The sequence below is a fragment of the Pseudorca crassidens genome, chromosome 13 (genome assembly GCF_039906515.1).
Source record: "Pseudorca crassidens isolate mPseCra1 chromosome 13, mPseCra1.hap1, whole genome shotgun sequence".
Taxonomy (NCBI): domain Eukaryota; kingdom Metazoa; phylum Chordata; class Mammalia; order Artiodactyla; family Delphinidae; genus Pseudorca; species Pseudorca crassidens.
This window is the reverse complement of record NC_090308.1, coordinates 56,958,830-56,971,593: the sequence shown is the minus strand read 5'-3', so window position 1 is coordinate 56,971,593 and position 12,764 is coordinate 56,958,830. Positions and strand designations below refer to the sequence as shown.

General features: G+C 40.6%; 1 protein-coding gene across 2 annotated transcripts in view; it reads right to left on the bottom strand.

Moving 5' to 3' along the window:
• Positions 1-340: 340 nt before the first annotated feature.
• The window catches only part of SIM1 (SIM bHLH transcription factor 1), a 72,702-nt gene continuing 60,278 nt past the window's right edge, over positions 341-12,764 (bottom strand). For both annotated transcript variants that reach the window (XM_067702477.1, XM_067702478.1), the window contains 2 exons: positions 8,029-8,431; positions 341-5,867 (listed from right to left, as the gene is read on the bottom strand). In XM_067702477.1, coding sequence (XP_067558578.1) covers positions 5,137-5,867; positions 8,029-8,431 — 1,134 coding nt within the window. In that variant the 3' untranslated portion in view covers positions 341-5,136. The remainder of the gene's footprint in view (positions 5,868-8,028; positions 8,432-12,764) is intronic.

Genomic DNA, 12,764 nt, shown 5'->3' with positions numbered 1-12,764 from the left:
TTAGCAAAGTGGAGACCAAAGAAGTCCTGCTTAAGATGTTCTAATAAAAAATTGAGAAACCATTCTCCAGTGTCTAATGAAAATCAGATCCGTTACCTAATAGTTACTGTGCATATGTGTAAGCTTCTATTACTAGGTCTCTTAAAATGTGTGTGTGTGTGTGTGTGTGTGCGCGCGTGTTACCCATTTCAAGAGAATCTAGAGCTAAAACAATCCTTATTTCTTTACATTGCTAGTCTTCTAGTTGACAGTCTTTGTCCTATAGAAATTTTCCTTTCAATGAATAATTCAGACTCAAACTGCATATTGGTAACTATATTTTAAACCAAAAAATTCCTCACATAATAAATACATTTTATGCACATTAACTTCGAATTTACTTCAGAAAGCTATTTACAATATAAATAATTATAAATGGGAACACTTTGCAAGATATCATTGACATAGCTAATATTTTCTACTTTACATTCCAAAGTAAAAGTTCAAATTACAGATTTATACTATGATATCACTAAAAACTATACATTGCAAGATGGTATTTGAAATATTGGCAATCAGTATCTTCTTTCACAAATATAATCCTTTTATAGCATGTCAGTCAAAAAACAAACATAAAATATTTTATCTTTTTTTGAAGTGCCTACTCATATGTTTCGTTTTTTGAAATATTTCCCTTTGGGGAAAAATATTGGAAAAAAGTTACAGTACTTCTAAAATTTTTTCCATGCCAATTTCATTTCTTTTGAAATGTAAACACACCAGGGTTGTTGGGTACAAATTCAACTGTGATTAAATGTGCTCCGGATCAGCAAATTAGGACAAACTATATAGGCTTATGAAAGCAAATTCCCATGCAGCAAAACTGTAATAAATAAAATGATAAATGTTTGATTTAAATTATCAGTTAGGATTTCTTATGTGAACCATCAGTTTTTAAGGAGCACAGCAGAACAGAACTTTGTTACTTGTTTTACAATTGCTTGTGTGTGCATGTGTGTGTGTTGTGTGTGTGTGTGTGTGTACTATACATACACACAGCCTTTCTGCATACCGTCCTAGAAAAGGAACTCTGAGCAAACCCTATTTGGATATGAGCACAATCTCACTTTTTGAGTTCAGCATTACCCGTACAACTCCTGTGCACAAGAAATGAGCCCCACACAGAAATTTCTCCCAAGAATATTTTCTAGGCATGTGTCCATAGCTGTTCTGTCATTCATTTGAGGCTTAGAATGAAAATGAATGTTTTATCCACAATGCATTTTCCAGGAAGGACTAACGAATTGATTTTGCTGTCTTATAGACAAATTCCTATTCACAAAAGCTGACACTGACATGAAAGTTGAATCACTTATTTGGAGAACCATAGGATTCACATTCATTATTAAGTCATTAAGAAAACAAGATGTGTCTTTCTGTCCTGTAATTTGAGTGAATGAAGGTACCAAATCTGGGCACTCAAACTTTTTAAATCAGAGTACATTGAAGCATAAGCTATTCTTCTGGGCAAGGTAAGTGACCCCAAAATGGCCAAATCCTCAGTTTTCCAAACATCAGCATTGACTCTGTCATTTCCAAATACTACTAGTACTAACAGAATTGCACTGAATAGTTTAGTAACATCCAGCTCTTAAAAGAAAGCAAGAGAGCTATAAAATATTATATCTGTATTCAGAAGGTCTCTTTAGCTGTAGTGTCTTCTATCAAACTTATTTGGTCTAGGTATTGGGAAAAAAATCTTTTTATTTTAAAATGTCTATGCATATTTTCCAAATGATCTTTTATTGAATTGATCCTCATCCACCACTAAAAAGACAAGAAAATGAAGCATATTATCCTTTTCTAGAAGAGCCCATTAAAGCCTAGCTTAAGTGGGATTCTCTGCCCAGAAGCAGCATGTGGCAGCAGGGTGTAGAAACAATTAAGAATAGCACCCCATGAAAATATTCTAGTCCTATAAAATATAATCAAAAAAGAATAAATGAATTTTCTGTATAATACTGAAGACAAATCATTTATTGCATCCTGTCTCATATTGAATGTCACACCAGCCCTGTGTTGTATTATCCTAAATCAGGCAATCACAGTTTAGAAAAAGCTAGCCCATTATATTCAGCACAGTATGTCAAAAAACCTGTGTGACACACCTAAATGTCTGACCTGTAGTGATTGTGACGTTAATATTATGCATCCAAATATAATACATCAAATCTGTATTTTCTCAATAATAGTTTTAACTAAATTTTCCCAAGGAAGATGGGGAAATATTCATTTATTTCTTTGGTTATCCAAATTTTTAAATTAGGTAGGGCAGGCAGGTAGAATGGGAAACAAAGATACTCCTACTATTACTAGAAAGCATGAGGTTTGCATCATCTAATGAATGGTTACATATTGTTCTAATAATTGGATATAACACATTTTTATGAATCCCCAAAGTGATATAAAAATCATACTTCTCTATTTCAGTCAATTCTCAGCATTTAGCAAAGTTATGGAAATCAAGTATTAAAACTAAAGCCAATTTAAGTCTAATTTTAAATGGGAACATACATATACATATATAGGCATTATATGTAATATAATAAAGCTGCTACCATAAAATTATTGAGACATAAATTAAATAAATAGGTTGTGTTTGAAACTGGATCAATCTACCAAAAATTTAATCAAGATGTAATTCAGTTAATTCTGTCTTCACTTAAAAATATTGGTCATACCATTTTAAAGAGCATTATTCCTTCTGACTACCCCCTAATTGTAGAGTTCATAATTTATTTCTTTCATCAGTTAACTATCTTCCATAGGAAAATCCCACTGAAATTACTATGACAGTGTTTTCTTTCATATCAATTCATTTTTCTTGATTCTTAAGATTCCATTTCTTTTATACCATCTGTCCTTGACATTTTTGGTAGAATGTGTATCCATTAGTAAAACCCATCTGTGTAGATTTCCTTTCCAAAATGCTCCATATTCTTGAGATATCTGTGCCTTTGAACCATTTGTCCATCTACAGAATTCTGCAAAAACTTTAGCATTCAGAAAACCTTACTTCATGTTGCAAATTGATCAAAAATCCATTTTAAGTGCTCCAGGGTTTTCCATAAATACTTTTGCTTGTATGGTTCAAATTTTAGTTTTTATTGTTCTTTTAACATTTTTGAAAGTATATATGATAACCACTAATTTTCTCACTCACGTGCACCTTTTTCATTTACAGCACAAACGTTGCTGTCATACCCAAGAGCTATTTATTTAATTTTATGTAGCCTCCTTTCTCACATACAAACAACCATATTCATCTCTCAGATTACCATCATTCAGATTGTCACCTGCCTCTGGACTGCCAAATAACTGTGTTAAATGATGAAAATATACTACCAATCCCTGAGTGTTCAATGTCATGTTCTGTCTTCAAAATGTAAGTTCTAATACCTCCCTCCCCCCTTCCATATGGCAAGAGTTTCAGGCATGGGACTCCTAGGAAATATTTTCTATAAAATTTCTCTAATCACTTATGTCACTTTGCTTTGATTACTAGAGAATGATGCATTATAAATCTTACTTATTTTTCTTCTCCCTCATCAGTTTCTACCATCTATACCTCGGCTGAACTAGAAAGTTGTAACTATAATATGCCTAAAAGAGCCCATGCACCTGGTTAAGTTTCAAAGCATCTAGACCTCTGTATGAGTGCAGGTAAGCCAGAATGATGAGCCTTGACAACTCACAGCAGAGAGATAACTGGTTGACAAGTTCAGTGCTGCTGCAAGAACGAACCACAGACCCTTGGAACTTTAGAGCTGCCATACAGATAAAGAAATTGGGGCCCAGGTGTGGTCAGTGATACATCTGTGCTCCCAAAATAAGTTACAGGCAGGGTCAAACTGGAACTCAGAGATCTCGGCATCTAGTCTGCTGGTCTTTCTACTGTATCACATGAACTCGAGACCAAGTTTGTTTTTGCTGTTTACAAACAATATGGAATCATGAACGCTTTGCCTGTTCCTTCAGTCAGAGTACTACTTGTACCCTTCTAACCACCTGTCTGTCAGCCTAGGCTTTTATCTTAGACTCTCTCCTGAGGCTTTCCACATGTCACATTTGCACATCTGTCCTTTGAAATGTGTTCAAACACACTGCTGTCATGTAGCATTCACTGGTTTCCCTTAGTTTTTTGTGTGTGTGTGTGTTTTTTGCACTTATCAGCCTTTTTTTCTTGGTGAATTAGTTTGAATTTTTATTTGGTTAGTTTTACAAGCCCCAAATATGTTGATTACATATGCTGACCCTGAAATTGTTTGTTTTGAGATACCATTTCATTTTTCTCTGCCTCTGGCCTTTCCATCTCTACTAATCTATTTCCAGTTGGGCACACCAGGCTTTTGATATGTGTCCCAATATCTCAGTGTTTTTACTTAGAAAAACCCTTACCGCTATGTCAGTGTGATCCTGTTCTTTGTCTAACTCAAAAGTAAGGTGAAAAATCACCACTTCCTGATTGCTTATAATGGATGCCAGGTGAAAACTCATTCTTGTATCATATCCAGAACCATTTCCCTAATTTATGCCTGAACGAAATGAGCTGGATGGTTGAAACCACAAAGAAGAAAGCAGTTTACAAGATATATCTCTTTCTTAGTTATTTTGGGAATGGAAATTTCTTTAAGATGCTTAATGCACTAGGGTTAAGGAAACTTACCCACTTGGGGTATATTTATGATATATAGTCTATATTTCCATATGTAAAGTATATATAGCAGTTTGTGGATAGTGGTCTGTGTGTATGAAGTTCACAGGATCATCATAATGATTGTTGTCATCCATCGGTGCTTTCATGTGATATATATGTTCACTTAATACTACACAAGTACTTTTCAATTCAAAATTTATCTATCCTGGTTCCCATATAAATAGAGGGGCAATTTGTGTATTCACTTTAGCTCCATTACCTGTGTATAACCCTGAATGCCAGTGCTGTTATCTCTGATTTCACAAGAACACATGTCAAATACCCAGTAACTTAAATTATCCACTCTAACAATCTGTGGCATTGTAAATGCTGGTAATGGGGCATTAAATGATAAATATGTTTCAGAGATCCTTAAAGAACAAAATCTTTTAGAAAAAACATCAGCTTCCATTGGTTATTATAACAGATGTTCCCTTGTGTCCTTGTGCTGGATCCGGCTGCATCCTTAGATGGGAAGTTACATCAAAGTGTGAGCCATTACAGCCCAAGGAATAGTTTCTAATAGTTTCGCTATCATATAAGTGCTCCAGGGCGTATCCAGTTAACGTGTAAGCATGCTTATCAAAATACTGCCGGTGAGAGCCAAAGCAGTTTGGAGAGACGGCAGGGTGGTCTCCCGCCGTCTGATGAGGAGACATATCCGAATGTAGATAGTCTTTAGCTAGGATCAAACTGGATTTGGAAATGCGATCCGAATTGGGACTACTTATCCGCGACAGTGCTGTGGGACTGTTGTCGTAGTCATTTTCGCGGGGGCTCAGCATCTTTCCCTCTCTCTGCTGGATGTGGTCACATGGTGAAGTGTTGGCAAGAGCGGAGCTGTGGCAGACTTCGCCTGTCGTTGGGGGCTGCTGGTAGTTTGCAAAACAGAAGGAGTGTTTTTTCCCAGCTCCATTAATGGAAGCCAGTTGGTCTGGGGGGGCTTTCCTCAGCTGCAACCTGTTCTCTTCTTCTTTAATCATTTGCTGGGTGGCTCTGATCAGAGTTTCGATTTTGCTAGGTTCATGTGGGCTACTTTGATACTGCTCAGTGCGATATCGGTCACCTGATTCGCTGGCAGACCCAGGGTCTGGAGAACTGACCACACTATCTTCATCCCAATGACCTCGCCCTAGAAATTAGAAAAAGTAAAAAGTAAGTGGTCTCAAAAATCACCCCCAGTATTGTAAGTGTATTTCTTTTTCCTATTAAAAGAAACCTTATATTTTTCCATTTTAATATATGCACCGATATTTGAAACAGACACAGGCTCACATGACAGTGTCAACATATTGTCCTGGAATTCATAATTCTCAGTGGCTTTTAAGTGCAGATGAAGTTTATAACATGTTTTCTAGAAGGTAAACCTTGTTCGTGGGTTGTGAATGCCAATTAGCAAGACAGTAAAGTATGTTTATACTTATCCATGGATGCACATCCCTGGACCTGTCTGACTATAAATAATAAAAGAAAAATACATAGGATTTGGTTTCTGTTATTGTCTAGAGAAGTGTTATGTTGAAGTGATGCTTAGATAATGCTTTCCATTGGGTTTGAGGAAGTTGATGATATAGGCTGGACTAGTTTCTCAATTCCAACTAATCACCTAAAATGTTAAAATTGCTACATGTTTCTTAAGTAGAGTTACAATAAAGCTCTAACATTAGTAATTAAACTATTTGAAGTTATTAAACTATTTGAAGGTTTAAAGTATGTATACATATTCATATAAGTGTGTGTGTGTATATGTGTGCCTGGATATATACATATATATATATATTTCCAATTAAAAATATAAATATTGCCTTCTCAAATCCAGTGGTAAAAAAAATCTGTTTCACACATAATCATACAGTAACCCTGATACTGCTTCTGAAATAAGCATAAATATTTTAAATGTTAATAACAACTTGTTCTGAACCAAGGAAAGAGATCTAATATGGAGGAAAAGTGCATCTAAAATATTATTCCATAAATTACGTTATTCTCAAAACAGTCTGAAGTCAATATAAAAAGAGAGAAGAGAAACAGGAAGGGACATATGAAAGCTGTAAACTGCTTAATGCAACAGAGAAGCCTGGGATCACACTAGTCATTGCTTTCCTTTTCCCTTTTCTTCTCATTTTATTTCTAATATCTTCCTCCTGACCATGTGGGTTAAGGCAGGATTTTCACTTCACTCCATTCTTGGGTAAGCAATTGCCCTTTGCCCTGGGTTTTCATTCCCAGGCTACCAAACTAGAGAAATTCAAAATAAAAGCAGAAAAATAGAAAGCAAAAATGGAAACAAAGCAAAACCATTCATAGAAAACAGTAAGTGCCTAGGGGGTATGTGCAGGAGACTTCTATGTGTGAGAACAACAGTGTCTGGCACATTTCTTATCCTAGAGACACAGCAAGAAGAGTAATAGCACAGCCATTGGATCCACCTCAGTGTCACTGACTTTTAAGAAAATGGGAAGGGTTTTCAAGACCTGCCTGGACCTAAGCTTGGAATGGACAGAATGAGCTCCCCCTGACCAGTTTACATTGAAATGGACAAAGAAGACCATTAATAACACTAAAGGCTTTAACTGCAGTGCCCATTTCTGTGTGTTTGTAGAGCCGTGTAATAATCCCAAGGTGAAAATCCCCATGGGTCCCACACCTCACTGCATCCTCAACTCACAGAGGATACTGTGGGTTGCCATATAATGGGGGAAGGGGACAGTTACTGGCATTTCATGCCCAGAGGACCAGGGAGGTTAAAACACCTGTGACATGAGCGATTGGCCATAAAACAAAGGCAGGCCTCCCCAACACGCCAATAGTGCCCTCATTGAGAAACCCTGCTAGATGAGCCCCAAACTACTCCGGTCCACATTGAGAATACAGAATAAAATAATACAGAAGAAATTTAGATGCATACATACTACAAGTTCAATAGACTTAACAATTCACTTTAATTTCTTTACTTTTTTTTTCTTGATGTTAAAATGAGAAATTTAGATGCATACATACTACAAGTTCAATAGACTTAACAATTCACTTTAATTTCTTTACTTTTTTTTCCCTTGGTGTTAAAATGGGAATCATGTTTACTCGCCTGCCCAAAACAAATGTATTTAGCAAACATCAGCAACATTAATACACTTCAAAAGAGTGGATTTGGTTTTTAAATTCCCATTGGTTAGAGTTTCTGATTTGCAAATTCAAGGAGGAAACCATTGGGTGGGGATCACTCCAGGGTCAAAGCTGGACTAGGATAAATCTGCCCAGAGGCGCAACGCTGGAGTCGCTGGAGCCGCCCTTACCGTGGATCCTGTGGACCGAGGCGATGTGAGGCATGCTGCTCTCATAGGCTTCTCTGCTTTCCGGGGAGGTCTTGGTCAGGGGCAAGGCTGCGCGAGAGCCCCACCAGGGCTCCCTCCCCGCCTGCGGCGCTCCCAGGAAGTACCTGCCTGCCTCACACCGGCCGCCCTCGCAGGCCTGGGTGTGGAAATGCCTCTCCTCCACCAGCCTGGAGGGGTCGAGCGCGAAGCCGTAGCAGAGAGAGCCGCGTTCCGAGAACTGCCTGTAGGCGCACGACGCGTCGTGCTGAGAGCCCGGCCGGTCCGCGGGGTCCAGCAGCTGCGGGGAGGCCGCGTCTGTTAGAGGACTGCCGCCCCACTGGCTGTCGTGATCAGATTCAGATCTTTCCGCGGGAAATCCCGAGTACTGAAACCGAGAGGGTGAGAAAAGTACATTTCAAAAGAAAGCAAGAGGGGCCGGCCTCCCTGGTGGCGCAGTGGTTGAGAGTCCGCCTGCCGATGCAGGGCACACGGGTTCGTGCCCCGGTCGGGGAAGATCCCACATGCCGCGGAGTGGCTGGGCCCGTGAGCCATGGCCGCTGAGCCTGCGCGTCCGGAGCCTGTGCTCCGCAATGGGAGAGACCACAACAGTGAGAGGCCTGCGTACCGCAAAAGGACAAAACAAACAAAAAAACGAAAGAAAGAAAGAAAGAAAAAAAAAGGCCCCAAGGTCTGAAAGCACCCTTAAGGTCATATTGGGCTTAAGGCACCAAAATAAGACCCTATCACCACTCTGGACACCCCTGACTTGGATCACCTAGTCAGTCATGGCACTGCAAAAGACAATCCTTTCGGCTGCCGGAAGGAGGAGATAAAACTAATAATAACAAACATGGACTGAACTAAACGCCAGGCACTGTTGGAGGTACTTCCTGTGAATTACTCCGCATAATTCTTAGAAGCACTTAAGTGGAGATATTAGTAACCCATTATATGGATAGGCAAGCTAGGGCCCTAAGAGCGGAGATGATTTGCCCAAGACCACAGGGTGAGCAGGTGGCAGAGCAACGATTCAAGCCCAAGTTCTCCATCACTACACAAATGGTACTGCCAAAGGGAGAGTCCAAGAGAGCACCATATTTTATTCCTATTGACTTTTCACATTTTTTCTTACTTAAAAAGCAATACAAAAATAAGTTTTTCGGCTTCATACTGGACTGTTAGCTCTCTGGGGGCCATGCTGGATACATGGCAAGGTAGTGAATAAATGCTTAACTTAATTCAGTCTCAATGTGACTTTGGAAAATCTTGCCCCATATAAGCTAGGCCTGTTCACTAGGATGTGTTTCTTGCTTTCTAAAGTGAAACTTCAAATATGCACAGGCTCATCAGGACAGCACAGCTGCAGGCTGTTGTTGGAATCACGCTGCTCACCTGTTGCCAGAGTATTTGGTCAGGTGCTTGACAGAAAAAAAAAAGGCTCTGAGGACCTCCCTAGGAGGTTTGCTCAGTTTGAAGTTCCTCAAGAGCCACTAAAATCAGTAATATAATCATTTCTACCCGTTTTTGGTTACCTAATGCCAAACACAATTCTAGGTGCCATAGAGAGTTTACCTGCTCTAATAATAATAGACGTCATTTACTGGGAACTTACTGTGTGCCCAGCAATATGCTAACTACTCACTGTATATTATATCAATGAATCCTTATAACCATCTGGACAGTAACACAGCTCCATTTTATAGATGAGGACACTGCATCACTGAGTTTTAATAAGATGCCACAGTCTATCTGGTCTCAAAGGCTGCACTCTAAACCGTGGTTTTACACTTGAGAGAAAATACTGGTAAGGAAGAGAGGAGAAAAAAAAAGTTTCAACGTTAGAGAGATTTCCAGAAAAGTGGCAGGAGCTGCTTTACAGTCTCAGGAACCAAAATATAAATCCAAGTCCATTCTACATTCTCTTTCTTACCCCCAAGAAGAAAGAGGGACCGGCCCGTGTGGTGGTGAGAAAGTGGGGAGGGAGAGGAGACATTCCCAGGCTCCAGTGTTCTTCACCTGTCACACACTAGTTGAGCAAATTTGACCAATGATGAATTCTTCACAGGACAAGGCAAACTCTCCCCTTCCTACTAGCCCCACCCTGAACAAGAGGAAGAATCCCCAGCTCTTCCCAGCCTAGTGCAAACAGGCAGCTCCTCCCAGGGTCCCTTTCAGCCAGGGAGATGAGGTATAGAGGCTCCTCTGGGGCAACTCCAAAGTACACTGATAAATACAGCATGCTTAGGACAGAGTTCCAGCCAATTCCAGGTCCAAGACTTTTCCACGACCATTTCTAATATTACTTTAATTATTTTCCAAATGTACATATGGACTATCAGCATATTCCATCAAGAAAAAAAACCCAGGGCTTCCCTGGTGGCGCACTGGTTGAGAGTCCGCCTGCCGATGCAAGGGACACGGGTTCGTGCCCTGGTCCAGGAAGATCCCACATGCCGCGGAGCAGCTGGGCCCATGAGCCATGGCCGCTGAGCCTGCGCGTCCGGAGCCTGTGCTCCACAATGGGAGAGGCCGCAACAGTGAGAGGCCCGCGTACCGAAAAAAAAAAAAAAAACCCAGAAAATATAAATTCTTTCCCACAGGCCTGTAGGATGGACACATCGAGGCACCCCGAGCTCCATTTCTCCACCTCACGCCTCCACCTGCTATCTGCCTTTTCTCTCCGTGAACAACAGCCTCTCTTTTCATAAGATGCCACCTTCACTTTCACCAAGCGGGGATTGCCATCCTCTCTCCTTATTGAGTGGGGACCAAAGTGCTATCCATTTGCCCTTTGGTAGCACCATCCATGTGCTTGCCTAGGAAAAATTCAGATCATCAGTGCTATTCCACACTAGGAATTGCCCAGACTCTGCTTGTTTTTATAAAAGTATAAACCAGACCTATTTCTGAAGTACTCCAGTCAAGACTTTTGAGCCCTGTTGAGAGGGGGAAAAGCCTTCCCTGAGTGTACATGGCAAAGTGCTATTGGCGCAGCAGAGAAGAACATTCTGTCCTTCGCTGACAAAGAAAATTCAACATGAGGCAACCCTGGCGTACCTGAGGTACACATTTCAAGAGCACCCAAAGAAGAATTTGACAGATAAGCCTCTTGTCGATAATCAGGAAACCACCGCAGCAAGGGCATTGCCCTTCAAGCAGGCAGAAGTTGGGTGGTTCAGTTAGACTGAGCCCTCCCACTGCTTTAGAGGTACGGAGGAAAAGCCTAGCCGTAAATCTTTGTTTTTTAAGAGAAGGCCTGTAAACTTGAACCTGTGTGCACCATCAAAACTGTGAGCTGCAGACTTCCCTGGTGGTCCAGTGGTTAAGACTCCGTGTTTCCACTGCAGGGGGCATGGGTTTGATCCTTGGTCGGGGAACTAAGATCCTACATGCCACATGGCACAGCCAAAACAAAAAAACAAAACAAAACCTATGAGCCACATCCACCCTTTAAAACAGACCACACTCTATTAACACTACCACCCCCATAATTTGATCTGAAATAGTTCAGGTGTTCATTAAGTATGTGAGAAATGAGAGAGGGCAGAAAGGGAGGAAGGCAGCCAGGCAATATATGCAGCGTGTGAATGAATGCTGCATGCGAAGCCTCCCGGTCTCCCTTGCAGCTGCGTTTGCTACTTAATGACATGTACAGTCGTGGGCAAGTGATTTGATTTCTTTTGTCTCAACAGGAAAATGGTCATGATGATACTTAACCTACCAAAGCCTGAACCAGAGTTGGGACCATTTAATGGAAGAGGCACAAGGGACAGGGAGCCAAGAGGACTTGGTTCCAGGGACACCCTCGCTAGTAACTCTCAGGGAAACCTCAGGAAAATTGCTTCCCTCAGCTGTAGAATGACATAGAGGGTTAGATTAGTCTTTCTTTTTTTTTTTTTTGCGGTACACGGGCCTCTCACTGTTGTGGCCTCTCCCGTTGCGGAGCGCAGGCTCCGGACTCACAGGCTCAGCAGCCATGGCCCACGGGCCCAGCCGCTCCGCGGCATGTGGGATCTTCCCGGACCGGGGCACGAACCCGCGTCCCCTGCATCGGCAGGCGGACTCTCAACCACTGCGCCACCAGGGAAGCCCTAGTCTTTCTTGAACTTTTCTTTCAGCTCTAATATTCTATATGATATAATTATTGTTATCCTTTCTACTGTTGAAACATATGATCCCTATGCCTGTTCCTATATTGCACTTATTTAAAGTAGATAATTAGTTAGAACTATAATCCAAGACCAAGAATTTTTATTGTCATGATTATAAGGGAAAGGTTATGATGTCAGTTATAATTTTACTATACTATCAATTTCCCCCCAAGTATCCCATTATGACACAAGTTTTATAGGGATAATGAGGTATTTTGGTCAATAAATCATTCCATTCTAGAGGCTTCTGAGCAGGAAGGATAATGGCATCCATTTGAATCTGAATCTCTTCACACATCTTCCCCCAAGAAACTATAAGTTCATCACGGAGCACTGATTAAATCACATGTGACCCATGTTATCAGCATTACTAGGAGGCAGGGAATATGCCAAAGTTCAAATTACTTATAAGTTAAAAAAAAAAAAAAAAAAGAAAGTCCAACAGCAGCTGCTATGAGCCTGTGGGTACAGAGAGTAGAGTAGGGTACCGAGATGTTTAAGAGACTACGTGAAAAAGAGAGAGAGAGAGAGAGAGATTAGGACATAGGCAAAATGAAGACAGTTATC